Genomic DNA, 20,134 nt, shown 5'->3' with positions numbered 1-20,134 from the left:
GAGAGGAGAGGGGAGAGGAGGAGGAGAAGGCAGGAGATGAGGAGGAGATGAGAGGGGAGAGGAGGAGGAGAAGGCAGGAGAGGAGAGGGGAGAGGAGGAGGAGAAGGCAGGAGATGAGGAGGAGAGGAGAGGGGAGAGGAGGAGGAGAAGGCAGGAGATGAGGAGGAGAGGAGAGGGGAGAGGAGGAGAAGGCAGGAGATGAGGAGGAGAGGAGAGGGGAGAGGAGGAGGAGAAGGCAGGAGATGAGGAGAGGAGGAGAGGGGAGAGGAGGAGGAGAAGGCAGGAGATGAGGAGGAGAGGAGAGGGGAGAGGAGGAGAAGGCAGGAGATGAGGAGGAGAGGAGAGGGGAGAGGAGGAGGAGAAGGCAGGAGAGGAGGAGAGGAGGAGGAGAAGGCAGGAGATGAGGAGGAGAGGAGAGGGGAGAGGAGGAGGAGAAGGCAGGAGATGAGGAGGAGAGGGGAGAGGAGGAGGAGAAGGCAGGAGATGAGGAGGAGAGGAGGAGGAGAAGGCAGGTGATGAGGAGGAGGGGAGAGGAGGAGGAGAAGGCAGGAGATGAGGAGGAGAGGAGAGGGGAGAGGAGGAGGAGAAGGCAGGAGATGAGGAGGAGATGAGAGGGGAGAGGAGGAGGAGAGGGCAGGAGATGAGGAGGAGAGGGGAGAGGAGGAGGAGAGGGCAGGAGATGAGGAGGAGAGGGGAGGGGAGAGGAGGAGGAGAGGGCAGGAGATGAGGAGAGGGGAGAGGAGGAGGAGAAGGCAGGAGATGAGGAGGAGAAGGCAGGAGATGAGGAGGAGAGGAGAGGGGAGAGGAGGAGGAGAAGGCAGGAGATGAGGAGGAGAGGAGAGGGGGAGAAGGCAGGAGATGAGGAGGAGGGGAGAAGAGGAGGAGAAGGCAGGAGATGAGGAGGAGAGGAGAGGGGAGAGGAGGAGGAGAAGGCAGGAGATGATGAGGAGATGAGAGGGGAGAGGAGGAGGAGAGGGCAGGAGATGAGGAGGAGAGGGCAGGAGATGAGGAGGAGAGGAGGAGGAGAAGGCAGGAGAGGAGAGGGTAGAGGAGGAGGAGAAGGCAGGAGATGAGGAGGAGAGGAGGAGGAGAGGACTTGTGACAATTTATAAGAACTATTCATATTGCTTCAAATATGAACATTTATATTTTTTAATGAAGGGTAATTTGATGAAAATAAGGGCTCAATTGAATGAGTAAATATACCTAAAGTTGGGATTGTACTCAATTTCAGTGTCTCCAATTTTGATGAATGATTGACCCTCACGTATTGTAAGGTTCTTGATCAGGATTGGCTGAAGACAGGGATCTATGTTCTCAAGAACATCCTGAAAAAAGAAGAATGGTCAAAGGGAAGGATCGATAAGGACTAATAATCTTGATCTCATTTAGTACATCAATTTCATTTCCCACCAGAGATGTTTCCATCAAATTGACTTCTTGTGGATAAAAGGCTGTGCGTGATGACGTAGAGTACATAAAAATACCTTTTGTCATTAAATACCCAAGTCCATCGCATTTTCAACTCTACTGATGGTTTTGTCACTAAAACTGTTGCGTTATATAATGAATGTGCTCACTCCTGTGTTGGCACGCGCGCTCTAGCCAACAGCTCGCAGATACAGTGTGGGTATAGCCTACATCAGGGGTATTCAACTATTACCTTACGAGGTCCGAAGCCTGCTGGTTTTCTGTTCTACCTGATAATTAATTGCACCCACCTGGTGTCCTAGTTCTACATCAGTCCCTGATTAGAGGGCAACAATGAAAAAAGGCAGTGAAACTTGCTTTGAGGTCTAGAGTTGAATTTGATGGGCCTACTTGATGAGGTTATTATGGACAAAAGAGCGCCAAAATATTTATTTGTCAAACGGCAGCCAAGCATCGATCAGAATAAGACCCTCTATATTTATTGGAAAGCAGCATTAAGCTCATTACTGTGAACTTTCACCCCCCTGTGAAGTTCATCATAACCGATTTCATCTGTAGCCTAATAAACTGCATGTTTTCCCGAGTCGTATGGGAGGACCAAAACATATCATCGTATGACTCCACATATACTTCGATATGATGGTTATTAGATCAATAGTTTCCACTGCCATTTCTCGCATACTTATTTTTACAGACACAAAAAGATCCCACCTTGTCTAGCGTATTTTGTTTTGTCGACATGTGGAATGTTTACAGACAAATTAGCCGTTTACATTCACATGTACTTTACTCTGATAAAAAGGTTGGATGGAAACCTGGTTACTGTTGGGAATCACAATCTTTGATTCTATATTGTAGAAATAAAATCAATCAAATGTGTCTATTTTAAATGGCAATACCTGAATAACGGATCAACACAGAGGCGCTGGAGGACATGTGTCAAAAATGCTATGCTCCCCAAAGAACTAAAGGGGTAGCCTAAGCAAGTACCTGAATAAGGACAGCGTCCCCCATGCGAATGGCCCTCTCCACTGTCTTCATATAGTTGGGGTCTGAGGCCAGCATCTTCCTGAGCCTGACCCCCTCCATAGAGCTTATCCACCTGGTGGCCTGGCCCTGGGGGTCGATCAGCAGGGGCCAGTGGGGACCGTTCTTCACGATCAAAGCATTCTCTGTGGAGTTCTGATCTGGTGGCAGGCCTGTGTTCTGCCAGTGTCTCACCTGAGGGAGATAAGATTTTTTCGATATCATTAAAATGTTGAGAAAATAGCTAAATCTGGTGCATTATGGCAATACATGCCAAAACAAAATGTGTGTGTTGTTGTTTGTAATTTCAAAAAAATATTCTGTGAACATTCACATGAGATTGAGCTTTATGATCCATTGAGGCGGATATCGCCCCAGAATGCTTTGAATCCACTATCGTGCGGAGCTATACCTCTGAAGTAAATGAGACTAATGTTAAGAGATTACTTGCACCACTGAACGTCGATCAGTGCATTTATGCGTCTGTCAATGCTGACAGTTTTGTAAGTTGCTTCGGATAAAAACGCCTGCTAAATGACCACATCACCTGGTTCTTCTCGGTCATGGCTGAGGTGAAGGTGTACTGAGGAGAGACAGGGATCTCCATGTTGTGGCAGAAGTCCAGCCACTTCTTCACCATGGCTTTACGGTAGTCGGCCGTCAGAGGACCACAGTACGTGATGAACGCTGAGGAAACCATGACGTCACCCACTATGTGCTGCAGCTTGTTGTCCAGGTCACACACTGCTTTCTCCCAGCGATCCTGATACACAGAGATACACACAGACACACAGGGCAACAGGCAGGTCAAATCAACAGAAAGCACGCATGGAAGAAATCAGCATTCAAAGTGTCATTGTAGGGATGCATCTCTTTTGGAGTTCAATTTGTACCTAAAACAGTGACATTTTCATCTAAAAAAACATATGTATCGGCAGAAATATCGTAATCGGTGTATTCTGACTCCCAAAGACTGGTATCGAATCAGATCCATAAGTCCCATATCGGTCTGGCTTTATGAAATTCAACAATATTTACTATTGTATCGGAACTGTTTGTAGGACCTTTTCATTAGACAGGGCTGATATGAGTGAAGCCGCTCTCTGCACTCTGTTCGTGGTCCTCTCTTTACGTCTCCCCAGCTCATGTCTCTCAGACACACTGGCATCGTAGCGGTCCTCCAAAGCTTTCTGATGCTCCTCGATCTAAACAGACAGCACAGAACAATCAATCATCAACCAATTAATCAATCAATCAATTCATTGATAAAGCATACACTGAACGGAGAAACCTTGGAGCCCTTGTCATTTGTGTGAATTAATTATCAAACACGTTGTCAAACAGTAAATATCTTACCTTCGATAGTCTTTTCTGCTTTTTCATCAGATTAGATTCTGATTTCACCAATGCTGCTTGAGCCACGTTGACTTTGTTCTGTTTGGGCTGAATTATCTGGGGAAGATAGGACATCATGAATAACAAAAAGGTCATATTTCCTTCTGGAGAACTAAAGGCATACAACAGTCAAAGTGTACCTTGTAGACAGCATGGTAGTGCTCCAAAGCCAGCACCCAGAAGCAGATAGAACGACAGGCTATAGACACCATGCCCACCTTGGCAGGGTTAAAGTCAGGACACTTAGAATACCTCCTCAACTTCAGAAACACCTACAGAAATTCAAACATAGTATCATGCAGTATTATAATATATGCCATATAGCAGACACTTTTATCCAAAGCGTGCATCTTCCCTAGCGGGAATCAAAACCACAACCCTTGGGGTTGCAAGCGCCATGCTCTACCGACGGAGCCACACAGGGCCACAAGACAGTTCTAAACAAGTATAATAAACAAGAGAATCTAAAGCTTGAAGATAAGCACATCTCAAGGTATGATTGGGGCCTAAATACCGTACCTTCTCTGGCAGGCTGTCTTTGTCCAGGCTGACCAGTCTCTTGAGGAAGCCAGGGTCTCCTAGCAGCTGTTTAGCTGTAGTCCAGTCAGGCTTCTGCTGTAGCAGGATGCAGACTGCATGCATCACTGTCAGGACCAGTTCTGGAGGCTTGGTGTACACTCTGGAGCAAAAATAATGAACAGGAGATCAATACATTCAATTCAGAATGAATTCAGTATTACATATTGACAGTGTGTCATATTGATTCGTTGCCTCAAAACATTAGTTCTACTTGGAAAAATGTTTTGATCAGGTAAATTTGACAACAATATTGTAAACCCCTCCCCAAGTGTTTATGAAAGGAAAAGGCATGCTTAGGTGAAGAATTAAGCATGATTTTATTCACTTGCCTTATTTCTGAAATGTCGCTCTTTTGCAGTGCATCTAAAGCTGAAACTGCTTTCTCCAGCAGAGGTAAAACTTTATTCAAATCTGCCGTGGCATCCTACAGTTTTACAACACACAATGGGAACAAATGATTTACATAAACAAAATGTTACTCACAGTCAACAGAGAACACATTTATCAAAGGGTGAGTGTGGGTGTATGTAGCACTCTCATAAAAACATATTGATGTTCACCTCACCTCACCTCTGCATATTCATATTGATGTTCACCTCACCTCACCTCTGCATATTCATATTGATGTTCACCTCACCTCTGCATATTCATATTGATGTTCACCTCACCTCTGCATATTCATATTGATGTTCACCTCACCTCACCTCTGCATATTCATATTGATGTTCACCTCACCTCTGCATATTCATATTGATGTTCACCTCACCTCACCTCTGCATATTCATATTGATGTTCACCTCACCTCACCTCTGCAGATTCATATTGATGTTCACCTCACCTCACCTCTGCAGATTCATATTGATGTTCACCTCACCTCACCTCTGCATATTCATATTGATGTTCACCTCACCTCTGCATATTCATATTGATGTTCACCTCACCTCACCTCTGCATATTCATATTGATGTTCACCTCACCTCACCTCTGCAGATTCATATTGATGTTCACCTCACCTCTGCATATTCATATTGATGTTCACCTCACCTCACCTCTGCATATTCATATTGATGTTCACCTCACCTCACCTCTGCATATTCATATTGATGTTCACCTCACCTCACCTCTGCAGATTCATATTGATGTTCACCTCACCTCTGCATATTCATATTGATGTTCACCTCACCTCTGCATATTCATATTGATGTTCACCTCACCTCACCTCTGCAGATTCATATTGATGTTCACCTCACCTCTGCAGATTCATATTGATGTTCACCTCACCTCTGCATATTCATATTGATGTTCACCTCACCTCTGCATATTCATATTGATGTTCACCTCACCTCACCTCTGCATATTCATATTGATGTTCACCTCACCTCACCTCTGCAGATTCATATTGATGTTCACCTCACCTCTGCATATTCATATTGATGTTCACCTCACCTCACCTCTGCATATTCATATTGATGTTCACCTCACCTCACCTCTGCAGATTCATATTGATGTTCACCTCACCTCTGCAGATTCATATTGATGTTCACCTCACCTCTGCATATTCATATTGATGTTCACCTCACCTCACCTCTGCAGATTCATATTGATGTTCACCTCACCTCTGCAGATTCATATTGATGTTCACCTCACCTCTGCATATTCATATTGATGTTCACCTCACCTCTGCATATTCATATTGATGTTCACCTCACCTCACCTCTGCATATTCATATTGATGTTCACCTCACCTCACCTCTGCAGATTCATATTGATGTTCACCTCACCTCTGCAGATTCATATTGATGTTCACCTCACCTCTGCATATTCATATTGATGTTCACCTCACCTCTGCATATTCATATTGATGTTCACCTCACCTCACCTCTGCATATTCATATTGATGTTCACCTCACCTCACCTCTGCAGATTCATATTGATGTTCACCTCACCTCTGCATATTCATATTGATGTTCACCTCACCTCTGCATATTCATATTGATGTTCACCTCACCTCACCTCTGCATATTCATATTGATGTTCACCTCACCTCTGCATATTCATATTGATGTTCACCTCACCTCTGCATATTCATGAACGATCCGTGTTTCTTGCAACATCATGTCTTCTTCCATTTTGACGATGGCTCGGACTTGTTCCACAGCTTGAGAATCCTCTTTCAGTTTACTCATCAATATCTCTATTTCCTGTCCAAAACACAGCCAGTCAGTCACACACCATCAGTCAGTCAGTCACACACACAATCAGTCAGTCACACACATAATCAGTCAGTCACACACACACACAATCAGTCAGTCAGTCAGTCTCTCTCTCTCTCTCTCAAAATCTGAACACCCTATCTTGATATTGAATCCTCTTATTTACCTTTGACTTCTCCTCTATCTGTGGGCCCAGAGCTAGCAGCTCATCTTGCATGACAGTGACTAGAGATGTTGCCTCAGATAATATAGAGAGTCCATTACTAAAGCGATCTCTGTGGGAAAAACAGACGATATACAGTCCATTTAATATTACTCTCCGCTCAGCAAACATCATTTCCAAGAAAATAACAGTCACAACCAACAAATCAATCAATCAATAAATCAACCTCCAGCCCTTTACCTGACATTATGGAGCTTAGACCCCTCTGAACGACACATCTTGGTGAAGGTGTCTATGTACTCGATGAAAGTACTGGGGACTATGTAGTAGGGCCTTCTCATCTCCTGCAGGTACTGAGCAGCCATCTGGGTTGAGCTGTAGTGGATATCCACACACACTCTGGCTACCTTGTTCTGCAGGACCTGAAAGGTAGACAACTGGGGTTCCAGATTCTGGACCTAATCCTCATTCAATATGTACAATTAACCTTATTTGGTTTTTGGGTTATTTCATGTACACATTTGCAGATAAAAGTTGAATTGTAGTACACATACAAATAGCGCTTTTCATTTTTCTCTGGTGAATGGGGAACTACTGTACCTGTCCGAGCCAGTCAAAGTCGTCAGAGTTGATGTAGGTGCTGTTGGCTACCTGCAGCAGAGCGTCTTTAGACCACTCGCTGTACCAGTCTATGTAACAACAGGAGAGCAGGGCCGGGTGGGCCCAACAGTACTGTCTCAGACGCATCCCAGCAGGGCTCAGGGCCAGGACGATGTGTAGTCTCTGATGAACTTGCTAAAGAAGAAGAAGAAGTCAAATGCTTCTTCTCAAACCATGGCATAAATCAACAAATCTACAGTGAACATTATACCGTATTGTACCTCTATGAAATAAGAGTACATCTCCTCTCTATTTTCACCGATAGAGCTCTCCATTGTTGACTTGAGATCCACAGTGATTGAATCAATCTCATCGTTGTCAAACAGGCCAGGGACATCACCATATTTCAGAATGCAGTTCAGATCCTCAAGGACTGACTCCTTTGAACAAAACACAGAGAAGATGTCACAGGTGATCAATAGAATGGACTACTTTTACTAACGATACCGATCAAGGGACCAGGCTAGCTAACGATAGTACGTAACATCTGAACCAGGCTAGCTAACGATAGTACGTAACATCTGAACCAGGCTAGCTAACGATAGTACGTAACATCTGAACCAGGCTAGCTAACGATAGTACGTAACATCTGAACCAGGCTAGCTAACGATAGTACGTAACATCTGAACCAGGCTAGCTAACGATAGTACGTAACATCTGAACCAGGCTAGCTAACGATAGTACGTAACATCTGAACCAGGCTAGCTAACGATAGTACGTAACATCTGAACCAGGCTAGCTAACGATAGTACGTAACATCTGAACCAGGCTAGCTAACGATAGTACGTAACATCTGAACCAGGCTAGCTAACAGTAGCACATCTGAACCAGGCTAGCTAACAGTAGCACATCTGAACCAGGCTAGCTAACGACAGAACGTAACAGATATGGACCAGGCTAGCTAATCTTTCTACTGTCTTTCACACTTTAAACTGACCTTGACAATGTCTGAGTCAGTGATGAGCAGCACAGTGTTTTTACGGTGGATCCCGGCCTGTCTGAACACCCTCTTCAGGTCATCTCTGAAGTCTGAGTAGCTGCAGTTCCGGCAGACAGACAGCCTGTAGAGATGGCTTCCAGACACATGACAGGCCAGAGTCACACACTCCTCCTTCCCTGTGCCATCCAGTCCAATCTACACAGAGGAAATAAAGTGGTCAGTCATTATCAGTAATCAATCAATTGATCAATCATTCAATCAATGAATCAATGAATCAAATAGCAGGAAGGAGCCATGAATGTGTAATAGTGATGCAATAGCCATTGGGAACCTGAACAACATATTATTGAGCTATATGGTTTATCCTTCAGTTAGTATAGTATTGTTAAATTAAAACAGTTCTAATTCAAGTGAACAGGAGTACACGATAAGTACACAAAGAGTGGAGAACGTTAACGAGAGAGTTTTTTCCCCCTTTCCCTCCGATGATAAAACATTGACGACCAACCAAAAAAAGGTTATATTAAATCGTTATTGTTTGTAGGTGCGCTAGGCTGCTCGGAGAGAAGAGACAGCAGAGGGCAAGGTAAGCTTGCCTGAATAACTGGGCATGTGTGAGCATATTGGTGGCCACATTAATTACATGTACATTGAAGTGTTATTTGCGAACACACCCTGACGAACGAACACACGAACACACCTGAAGCGGTGAATGGTCTGTGTTGTTACTATGACAATGAACACACCCTGAATCACCGAATCGTCTGTGTTGTCACTATGACAACGAATGCACGTTATTACTAGGCCTACAGCTGCCACAGGATGTCTTGATCAGTTGACTGACAGGTGTACTGCAGAATGATAAACGGTCCGTTTACAGTTATTTCTAATTTATCGTTACAGTTACCGTCCACACTCTAAAAGAGAGCATACAGGGAAAGTGTCTCAGTGACATCAGAGGTCTAAAAGGTGTGTCCAGGACAGGTACCAGCATCATGTGTGCTCCCTTCAATCTGAAAACCCGGGCGGCTCTAGTGATGTGTTCCACTGCCTCCCTGAAAAACACCATGGGGAACTACACACACACACACACACACACACACACACACACACACACACACACACACACACACACACACACACACACACACACACACACACACACACACACACACACACACACACACACACACACACACACACACACACATCAAATTGTATTGGTAACATGCATGTGTTTAGCAGATGCTACTGCGGGTGAGTCAGTGTGGCTAAAGTGAACTGTACCTGAGAGGCTTTCCTTCCATGACTAGCGTGACACTCCTCCAGTACAGCCTGGATCTTCTTCAACTCTGGCAGGTGCTTATAGATCCTAGAAGCAGTTGGGATGCTCATATCCAGGAAGTCTCCGAATGTTATGGGTTCTCTCATCAGCTCCTCTGGTGGCCAGGACACCTTAACAGTCATGCATAAACAAGTTACAAGAAAAAGTAGCTGGAAAGTCATTTTACACTCAGTGGCCAGTGGCCAGTTTATTAGGTACACTATCCCGTTCATGGTGAGTCACGTAACTGTGGCTTGCTATATAAAGCAGGCAGACAGGCATTGAGGCATTCAGTTACCATTCCATTGAACGTTAGAATGGGCTAAATTTGCGTGGTATGATCGTCGGTGCCAGACGCGCCAGTTCCAGTATCTCAGAAACGGCCGGCATCCTGGGCAAGGAGTCGCTAGAGCGCGATGGGACAAGAACCTCCCGGCCGGCCAAACCCTCCCCTAACCCGGACGATGCTGGGCCAATTGTGCGCCGCATCATGGGTCTCCAGGTCGCGGCCGGCTGCGACACAGCCTGGGATCGAACCCGGGTCTATAGTGACGCCTCAAGCACTGCGATGCAGTGCCTTAAGACTGCTGCGCCATTCGGGAGGCACTTTTAACTACTTTCAACACATAGGAATTTGGTTGTCTCACCTAGCTATCTGAAGATGAATGCACTAACTGTAAGTCGCTCTGGGAAAGAGCGTCGGCAAAATGTCCCCAAATAAAACCTTTTATAAATGCAACACAGAATCAAAATGTGCATAAGCTTGGCATAAATGGATTACAGTAGAAGAAAAGAGAACTCATTCTGAATGGCCTGAAGTGCGTCTACAGTACACATTTCAGCAGTTGAGTTACTGTGTACACGTGAGACCTCTCTTGACACGTTGGCTACCAGTACCTTGAAGTAACTGTGCAGCTCGTTGGACAGTATCTGAAAGAACAGTTCTCTGTCCTGCTCGTTGACCAGGCGGTCGTGGAACACCCTGGAGGTCTCGTGGGAAAACAGGTAGGCTGCAGCCTCCTCTGAGTTTAGCTCAGAGTCGCTGGCCTGCATCAGGCCCTGGACCACCTATAGAGAGAATACCAATGAGTTTAGCTCAGAGTCACTGGTCTGCATCAGGCCTTGGACCATCTATAGAGAGAATACCAATGAGTTCAGCTGAGAGTCACTGGTCTGCATCAGGCCTTGGACCATCTATAGAGAGAATACCAATGAGTTCAGCTGAGAGTCACTGGTCTGCATCAGGCCCTGGACCACCTATAGAGAGAATACCAATGAGTTCAGCTGAGAGTCACTGGTCTGCATCAGGCCTTGGACCATCTATTGAGAGAATACCAATGAGTTCAGCTGAGAGTCACTGGTCTGCATCAGGCCTTGGACCATCTATAGAGAGAATACCAATGAGTTCAGCTGAGAGTCACTGGTCTGCATCAGGCCTTGGACCATCTATTGAGAGAATACCAATGAGTTCAGCTGAGAGTCACTGGTCTGCATCAGGCCTTGGACCATCTATAGAGAGAATACCAATGAGTTCAGCTGAGAGTCACTGGTCTGCATCAGGCCCTGGACCACCTATAGAGAGAATACCAATGAGTTCAGCTGAGAGTCACTGGTCTGCATCAGGCCTTGGACCATCTATAGAGAGAATACCAATGAGTTCAGCTGAGAGTCACTGGTCTGCATCAGGCCTTGGACCCTCTATAGAGAGAATACCAATGCATATCAATAGTCAAGCGCCTCTCTCCATACCTAAGCTAATCACAGTGTTTAAGGGGATCAGTTTGAGTAAGGCGAGGTGCAGAATCACTCATGTTGATCACATAATGAGTAGTTAGGTGCAGTGCAAGGTGACTTGTAGATCAGTGATTCTGTGCAGTCTGACCGTATTGTAGACGATCTTAAACACACACAATAGTAAAAGACAGTGGAAGAAGAGAAACCAATGAGAATGTGTGTGTCTTACCTTGGACAGGTCTCGGAGGTTAAATGTGTAGTGGTATTTGGCTGGAGTGGGCATCATACGTTGACACATCTCATTGTAGACAGTGATGGAGGCAGACACCAAGGTCTCTCTGCATTTACGCACCTCCTTGGAGAAATCTCTGATACCAAAGAACTTCCCGAGTTGGACCTGGTTGATATACCAAACAGAAAGCATTTCAGGTACTTCCCCTAATTTGATATTACATAGCGACACAGCTGCCACTTACACATACAGTAGAGTTAGTATAGGATGTACTGCAGTTAATCCACTAAAGACTGAGGGGCAATGACCTGAAAGATGTGTTGCATGGTGTTGCTAGAGGGGTGTGGCAGCAGCAGGACAGAGAAGTGTCTTAGCAGACGGGGGCTGAGGTTCTGACGGCCCCCACCCGGAGGGGCACAGGCTGCACACAGAGTCACATCCTGGATGCCCTGTAGAAACAGATATTTAAACATCATTGTTACAGTATATATTCATTATTAAAAGAGTGGCCATTAAGAGAGTGGCTTTCGAGTGGCGCAGCGGTCTAAGGCACTGCATCGCAGTGTTGAGGCTTCACTACAGCCTGGGGTTTGATCCCAGCCGGCCGTGACCGGGAGTCCCATAGGGCGGTGCACAATTGGCCCAGCGTCATCCGGGTTAGTGGAGGGTTTGGCCAGGGGGCTTTTCTTGGCTCATCGCACTCTAGCGACTCCTTGTGGCGGGCCGGGTGCCTGCAGGCTGACTTCAGTCATCAGTTGACTTCAGTCGTCAGTGTTTCCTCCAATACATTTGTGTGGCTGGCTTCCAGGTTAAGCGAGTAGGTGTTAAGAAGCAGCGCGGCTTGGCGGGTCTTGTTTCGGAGGACGCATGACTCGACCTTCCCCTCTCCCGAGCCCGTTGCGGAGCTGCAGCGATGAGACATGATTGGATCGCAATTTGGTATCACAAAATTGGGGGCAAAAGGGGGTCAAATAACAAAATAAAATAAAAAATAAAATAAAAGAAGCAAATAGAGACCTGGAGCTAACATACTGGCATACAAATAATAGAAAGCACAAGAACACAGTTCTGTATAGAGACTAGCCCTATTCATCACATCTGATGTCAAACGAGGAAGAAAATAAGCCTCCCAGGAATTCCAACGGATTATGTTTTACATAGCTATGATTTGCATCACGCATCACAGGGAAATGGTAGACACGAACTCTAATAACACTATGGTTATTGTACTGTACCTTCCAGGTGAGAGTCTTGGCATCGAATACTCCCTGGAGCTCGATGAACTGGCGAATCAACTCCATGGAAGGCTGGGCGCCATAACTATCAAGTGTTGGCATGTTCAAATCATCTACAAATACCAAGACCTGAGGAGAGAAACATAGAACATCAAAGCTGATTATGCATCTATCTTTAGTGTATTTTGAATCCATTAGAGTACTTTGAGCATCCAAAACTTAAAATGTTTATTATCAGACATGTTTATGTAATGACATTTTACTCACCGACTTATTTTTGGGTGCACCAAGGTTATTTTTGCCTGTCTTGACGAGGTTTTGTAACATGTGTGCCTGTGTGTAGGCAGTGGTTGTGCGAGCAGTGCACTGGAGGGTACAGGTCAGGATTCCTGAGGATTCTGAGGTATGGCTGGGACTACGCATCCTGCGCAACACTCCAAACGGCATGCTGCTTAACAAGCCACCTGGAAAATACCAACTTTTTGGTTGAAAATACAAATTTCTCAGAAATTGGCTGTCAATATTTGTGGTTTTAATTATTATGGCAACAATAAATTGTTCATATTAAAGAATAAAGCATTTTCTCAGGAGAAGGGTAATAGGAGAAGATGTATCTTTTAGTCAGACTACTAACTTTACTCACTAGTTAAGCTCACTACTACTGACGACTACTAGATAGTCCTGACTACACCGTACTTAATGAATCACCACCTGTAGACTTATCTGCATCTCCCCCAAACACAGCTGTCAGCAGGTTAACATCCTCCAACAGGCTGGAGAAAAGATACAGTACATTAGGTTGCTCGTTCGTATCAGTCTCTCAGCCTCTCTGGGCCTTTCTTACACAATAATACTGAAGCTCACTGTCTTTCTCAACATAATGTACTTTTTACAAGATCAACAAAAGAGAATTGTGTTTTACGTTAGCTTTACCTGGCTGTCTTGGCTTGGTTGTGTAGAAAGACTTGTCCCAGTATAGTCCCTTGATTCACCATTTCTCCTCCGTCTTTCTGTAGTTTCTTTAGAATGCTTTGGATGAGAATGGTTTTTCCAACTCCAGAATCCCCTAATAGTCAAAACAAACCTCATTAACTTAAGAATCCCCTAATAGTCTAAACAAACCTCATTAACTCCAGAATCCCCTAACAGTCAATACAAACCTCATTAACTCCAGAATCCCCTAATAGTCTAAACAAACCTCATTAACTCCAGAATCCCCTAACAGTCAATACAAACCTCATTAACTCCAGAATCCCCTAATAGTCTAAACAAACTTCATTATCTCCAGAATCCCCTAATAGTCTAAACAAACCTCATTGAGCTTCCAGTTCTCTGCTGCCAATGACTGGAATGAACTACAAAAATCTCTGAAACTGGAAACACTTATCTCCCTCATTAGCTTTAAGCACCAGCTGAGCAGCTCATAGATTACTGCACCTGTACATAGCCCATCTATAATTTAGCCCAAACAACTACCTCTTTCCCTACTGTATTTATTTATTTATTTTGCTCCTTTGCACCCCATTATTTCTATCTCTACTTTGCACATTCTTCCACTGCAAATCAACCATTCCAGTGTTTTACTTGCTATATTGTATTTACTTCGCCACCATGGCCTTTTTTTGCCTTTACCTCCCTTATCTCACCTCACTTGCTCACATTGAATATAGACTTATTTTTCTACTGTATTATTGACTGTATGTTTGTTTTACTCCATGTGTAACTCTGTGTTGTGGTATGTGTCGAACTGCTTTGCTTTATCTTGGCCAGGTCGCAATTGTAAATGAGAACGTGTTCTCAACTTGCCTACCTGGTTAAATAAAGGTGAAAAAAATAAATAAAAATAAAAATAAACAATTAACTTAAGAATCCCCTAATAGTCAAAACAAACTTAATTAACTTAAGAATCCCCTAACAGTCAAAACAAACCTCATTAATTCCAGAATCCCTTAATAGTCAAAACAAACCTCATTAACTCCAGAATCCCCTAATATTCTAAACAAACCTCATTAACTTAAGAATCCCCTAATAGTCTAAACAAACTTAATTATCTCCAGATTCCCCTAATAGTCTAAACAAACCTCATTAATTCCAGAATCCCCTAACAGTCAATTCAAACCTCATTATGAGACCTCTTAAATCTCTTTAATGATAAAATAGTTGGTTAAAGACAACCATATTTTTCTGTCAAGAACATGAATAGTAAGCAACAGGCATGTAATTGTGGGAAAGAATGATCCTATAGTCTTATATAATACAGAGTGAAATCTCGACTGAATCACCTGTGAGAAGTACTGGTTGTTTGTTGAGCAGCAGCAGGCTCATTAGAAAGGAGTAGCGGACAGTATCATTGCTGCAGATGGGGCCTGATCTCAGAAAGCTGGTGGTATCTGTTGTGTTAGACTCTCCCAGGACTCCTCCCAACTGCAATGATTCAGAACCTGAGGATGTGTTCAGTCCTGAGGAAATGAACGTATAATGTGAGTCCCTAACCTTTAATGCTGTATGTTTTAATACTGCTGTTTTTTTTTGTTTTTGTTTTTTTAATTTAAATTTACCCCCCTTTTCTCCCCAATTTTCGTGGTATCCAATCGCTAGTAATTACTATCTTGTATCATCGCTACAACTCCCGTACGGGCTCGGGAGAGACGAAGGTCGAAAGTCATGCGTCCTCCGAAGCACAACCCAACCAAGCCGCACTGCTTCTTAACACAGCGCGCCTCCAACCCGGAAGCCAGCCGCACCAATGTGTCGGAGGAAACACCGTGCACCCGCCCCCCTTGGTTAGCGCGCACTGCGCCCGGCCCGCCACAGGAGTCGCTGGAGCGCGATGAGACAAGGATATCCCTACCGGCCAAACCCCCCCTAACCCGGACGACGCTAGGCCAATTGTGCGTCGCCCCACGGACCCCCCGGTCGCGGCCGGCTGCGACAGAGCCTGGGCGCGAACCCAGAGACTCTGGTTAATACTGCTGTTTTAATGCTGTTGTTTTAATGTGAGAGCTCTGGTGAGTATGATTTCCAGTGAAATTACATAAGGAAAATAAACTTGAAACTCATCTTAGCACTCTTGAATGGTACGATTGAAAAGTGCATGTATGGATGCTTGCTGCACACCAGAGAGGGTAAAGGTGTGAGCAGACCTTTGCGTATTAGACTCTCGGTGCTAGGAACCAACTCATCCCAGGGAACGAAGGCACCTGTCTGTAGATCCACAAAGTAGTTGAAGATCATACGATTCCCCGCCGGTAAAGACACACCTGAAATATTCAGAGACAAAATAAAGTTTGATGAATAGGGATACGTTCTACAAAATAGAAAATATAACGGACACTAGAGCATTATTTATTTGTTCATTTGTCAGAGACCATGTACAACATGTCATTACACCAGATTTATCTAGATAACACATTTTCCTCTGCAGTCCCGGGACATGATTAATTATTCTATTCACATACCGCAAGGTGCGCCTTCAAACAACTTGTGGATCAGGTTTTTGAATGCGTGTGCAACATTGACGAGGTGACAGCTTTTGTCTTTAGTAGCAGATGGGGAATCATCATAGTCATCTACATGGTTTAGGACTCCTCCCACTGCCCAGGCGTATGAAAAGACAAACAGCTTCCCAAGAAGAATCGTGAGTTTTTCTGGATTTTTCTGTAGAAACCATTTGTTATCCTCCCTGTGACAGATTGGAAATATACAGTAACTTTACAAAAGCTGAACCAAGATAATATAGTAACTACAAACAGCAATAGATTTAATTTACACATACCCTTTTCCTGTGGACTCATTGTCTGCAGATGTCTTCCCAATGTCTTCCTCTGACAATGTCTCAAGATTTAGTCCTGTGACACCACAGAATGAAAATTTGATCAAACTTGGACCAAACTTATTTAAAGTCCATATAGGAAACAATACAACATCCACACGGACAGAAAGACAAGTAGTAGAAGTAGAAAAATAAATACAGATGATGCTTAGCTTTACAGAAGATTGTCCTACCCAGGCCACCATTCCCCTGCATGAAGTTAATGAGAGCCCCCAGGATGCTGCAGACGGTCATGACTGTGGACATCTCCGGGATCTGGAAGTTGAGCAGCTTCTGGTGTTTCTTGACAAAGTTCAGCCCCTGGGTGATGCTGTTGTCAAAGAGCTGCTGGATGTGGTTCCTTCCCTCTCTGCTCAGCTGTCTGGGCAGCTGGGACAGCCAGCGCCTCACGTACGGCTTCCAGCCCAGGTCAACTGGATCCTGGAGTGGCGATTTAAAAAAAATATATAACCCAAATATTCTAACTTTGCATAACAAACTACTGTAGTTTAATACATTAGATGAAAACCTATAACAGATTGGGGTCCAGTTTCCCGGACCCAGATTAGGCCTAATCTTGGACCGGAGGACACTTGCAATGGAGATTCTCCAGGACGAGAACTAATCTGAGTCCAGGGAACCGTTCTGAAGAATAGGTCTGGTTGAACATAATGCATCTTAACACAGTACCATGTAAACCATGGCACAGCGGCTGATGGTAGCGGGGGTGGCCTGGCTGAGAGTATCCACTTCAAACAGGAACCTAATGCCATCTGGCAGGCTGATCCTCTCTCCGTTCACCAGGCACAGCGTCTTGTTGTCGTCCAACACAGTGTTCAGGTTCTCGACCCACAGGATATCCACTGGGCCATCCATTATGATCCAACGCCAGTTGTCAACCATGAAGTTATCTAAGAAATAAGAAAGAGACCCATTTAAATATATATATTTCTGAATGATAACATTGTCAAATGTTGTGTGATACTATACTGTGAGATAACCACAAGCAGAGTTCATTAAGACATACGTTGATAACTGCTGGGAGGAAAGGGTGTAGTGGAGTCACTCAAAACATCCTGAAAGAGAGACAGAGCCCATGTGTGGCCAATGTTACCAGCGTAAATGACAGTATCCTTGGAATGAATGATCATAAACAATGAATAGCAATAAAATAAAAATGGTGCTTAACTCTTCCTAGCAATGATTTTATAGATGGCGGCTATTTTGAGAAAGATTTTACTTGCAAGGATCGTGATCGTTGTTTTACCTACTTCAGTTGAATGCATGACTGAAATGTAGTTTAGTCTGGATAAGAGCATCTGCTAAACTACTCAAATGTAAATGCAATAAGCACTGACTGAAGAGGAGGTGTTCCTGCTCTCGCTGTCTTTGGAAGTCTTGTTGTCTTGTTCGAAGAGTTCTTTAGCGTAGGTTCTGACTGCAGAAGCGAACAGGCCGTCTGACCACTCCAGAGTGTTGGGGTCTACCTGGCCGTACAACTCTCCAAAGCTCACACACTTGGGGTTGATGGTGAAGCTTTCCACGTGGACCTCTGAACTCGGTGCCAACTACCCAATGGAAGTTAAGAGAAAGAATGAAACAAGCACAGCAATTAATTACAGGAGTTAGCAAGACAGCACAAACATATTTGGGACCAGGCTATTCAATAAAGGCATAACGTATTTTAAAGGTGCTGTATGCAGAAATCATAACGCCATTTTCTGGTTGCTAAAAATCTAATAGTTTGGCTAATTTCAGTTTATGTGACAAAACAAGCAATAGATAATCATTGTATTGTATTTTCTTATGTTCAAAGCTGGTGAACAAAACCGAAAGTTAAAGACGCAAAAACAAAACTTAAGAACGGGAAGCATAGAAATAGAGCAAATAGAACAGATCTACCGACTTCTTTGGCTTGCTTTCAATGAGAATGTCAGATCTATAACTCACATTTCTATATGAATTTGGTCACGTCGCCACAAAAAAAGTGACAGATTGCAGCTTTAATAAACAACACACACAAACATACTATCTAACACTTCCATATCTGAAAGGAATCAAATCTGCACCAGTTTAGCTGCATGTTTAAACACACTTAAAAACATTCAGTGACAGATGTTTTCAGTAAATGATCTGAAGTGTCTAACGAGATGTGTAGTACCTGCATAAAGACGTTGGTCCTCCTGTCGACTTCAGACAGAGAGGGCAGCAGGTGTAGAGCATGCTGCAGGATGAGTCTCGCTGTTGTCTTCCCTCCTCCGGTAGGACCAATCAACATCACCCCTCCTCGAGCCTGCAACATCAACATTGAAGTTGAATGATATTGTGAATTGAATTAATCACAAAAACAACAGGACAACGCTTGCTTAAACCTCAGGTGTAGACCTTCTGGAACAAAAAATGCTAGGTGTTAGCTTTTCCCACCGGAAAACATTTTACACTTAGCCACTATGCTAACACCACCAGCTGACCCGCGTGATTATTTACATTAACAAATACTGCTTCAGCCAACTAAAGAAGTAGACGTAGTTGGACGTGATTTAACACTTTTTCATGAAAGTCCTTAACGGAAGTCATTGGTTGATTTGTTATTTGTTCCCGGAAATACAAGTAACTCGTGGTAGCTAGGCAGCTAATTCTGACATGTTTTCCAATGGGAAAAGCTAACACCTAGCATTTTTGTTCCATCTGAGGTTTAAGCAAGGCTTCGTAAGTATGGACCCGGGATGTTTAAGAAACCAAATACTGACCAAAATCTGGCTATACAGCTGTGTAACCTTCTCTGCTTGATTTGGCCATTGTTGAAATCCAAGCATCTCTGTAGCCTTAGCTATGGCGATCTAGAGAAGATACAAGCATATGACATACATTTTAACCACAACAACCAAAAAAACATGCAGCCAAGTGATCTAACCAAGTTCCATTTACTTTACCAGAACAACCACCGACTACACCGGACTGTGTGAGTACACATTTACATTTACATTTAAGTCATTTAGCAGACGCTCTTACAAATTGGTGCATTCACCTTATGATATCCAGTGGAACAACCACTTTACAATAGTGCATCTAACTCTTTTAAGGGGGGGGGGGGGGGGGGTTAGAAGGATTACTTTATCCTATCCTAGGTATTCCTTACACGTGGCAAGGAATTACCTCTAGTTGAGGATGGATAGTTTTGGGATTGACGACGCCAGGGAAGAGATCCTCCATGATGCTTTTAAACAGAGGAACGTCCTCAGGAACCAGCTTGGGTAAGTTAGAGTTTTGTAAAGCACAGATCAGAACGCAGCATTCGTCCTCTGGTGTCAGGCCACACCTGGAATATCACACAGTATTTACTCACAATGTTTTTACGACAACAACTCTGGCAAGTTGAGATGAATGAGAG

General features: G+C 44.0%; 1 protein-coding gene across 1 annotated transcript in view; it reads right to left on the bottom strand.

Annotated features, from left to right (window-relative positions):
• The window catches only part of LOC139563508 (dynein axonemal heavy chain 6-like), a 56,841-nt gene that overhangs the window by 12,583 nt on the left and 24,124 nt on the right, over window positions 1-20,134 (bottom strand). The window contains exons 23-56 of the mRNA XM_071382215.1: window positions 19,900-20,062; window positions 19,494-19,583; window positions 18,905-19,036; window positions 18,102-18,311; window positions 17,771-17,819; window positions 17,434-17,654; window positions 16,938-17,184; window positions 16,708-16,780; window positions 16,391-16,614; window positions 16,076-16,192; window positions 15,215-15,391; window positions 13,866-13,998; window positions 13,644-13,705; window positions 13,200-13,396; window positions 12,933-13,061; window positions 12,006-12,146; window positions 11,695-11,862; window positions 10,629-10,799; window positions 9,695-9,862; window positions 9,396-9,482; window positions 8,405-8,602; window positions 7,689-7,847; window positions 7,408-7,602; window positions 7,048-7,229; window positions 6,811-6,919; window positions 6,507-6,632; window positions 4,761-4,855; window positions 4,372-4,531; window positions 3,993-4,124; window positions 3,814-3,909; window positions 3,522-3,662; window positions 3,005-3,220; window positions 2,422-2,652; window positions 1,207-1,328 (exon numbers count right to left, since the gene is read on the bottom strand). Of these exons, the coding sequence (XP_071238316.1) occupies window positions 1,207-1,328; window positions 2,422-2,652; window positions 3,005-3,220; window positions 3,522-3,662; window positions 3,814-3,909; window positions 3,993-4,124; window positions 4,372-4,531; window positions 4,761-4,855; window positions 6,507-6,632; window positions 6,811-6,919; window positions 7,048-7,229; window positions 7,408-7,602; window positions 7,689-7,847; window positions 8,405-8,602; window positions 9,396-9,482; window positions 9,695-9,862; window positions 10,629-10,799; window positions 11,695-11,862; window positions 12,006-12,146; window positions 12,933-13,061; window positions 13,200-13,396; window positions 13,644-13,705; window positions 13,866-13,998; window positions 15,215-15,391; window positions 16,076-16,192; window positions 16,391-16,614; window positions 16,708-16,780; window positions 16,938-17,184; window positions 17,434-17,654; window positions 17,771-17,819; window positions 18,102-18,311; window positions 18,905-19,036; window positions 19,494-19,583; window positions 19,900-20,062 (5,121 nt within the window). The remainder of the gene's footprint in view (window positions 1-1,206; window positions 1,329-2,421; window positions 2,653-3,004; window positions 3,221-3,521; window positions 3,663-3,813; window positions 3,910-3,992; window positions 4,125-4,371; window positions 4,532-4,760; window positions 4,856-6,506; window positions 6,633-6,810; window positions 6,920-7,047; window positions 7,230-7,407; window positions 7,603-7,688; window positions 7,848-8,404; window positions 8,603-9,395; window positions 9,483-9,694; window positions 9,863-10,628; window positions 10,800-11,694; window positions 11,863-12,005; window positions 12,147-12,932; window positions 13,062-13,199; window positions 13,397-13,643; window positions 13,706-13,865; window positions 13,999-15,214; window positions 15,392-16,075; window positions 16,193-16,390; window positions 16,615-16,707; window positions 16,781-16,937; window positions 17,185-17,433; window positions 17,655-17,770; window positions 17,820-18,101; window positions 18,312-18,904; window positions 19,037-19,493; window positions 19,584-19,899; window positions 20,063-20,134) is intronic.

This window comes from Salvelinus alpinus, chromosome 34 (genome assembly GCF_045679555.1).
Source record: "Salvelinus alpinus chromosome 34, SLU_Salpinus.1, whole genome shotgun sequence".
In the NCBI taxonomy this organism is placed as follows: Eukaryota; Metazoa; Chordata; class Actinopteri; order Salmoniformes; family Salmonidae; genus Salvelinus; species Salvelinus alpinus.
The sequence above is the reverse complement of the archived record's forward strand: the minus strand, read 5'-3'. Positions and strand labels throughout refer to the sequence as shown.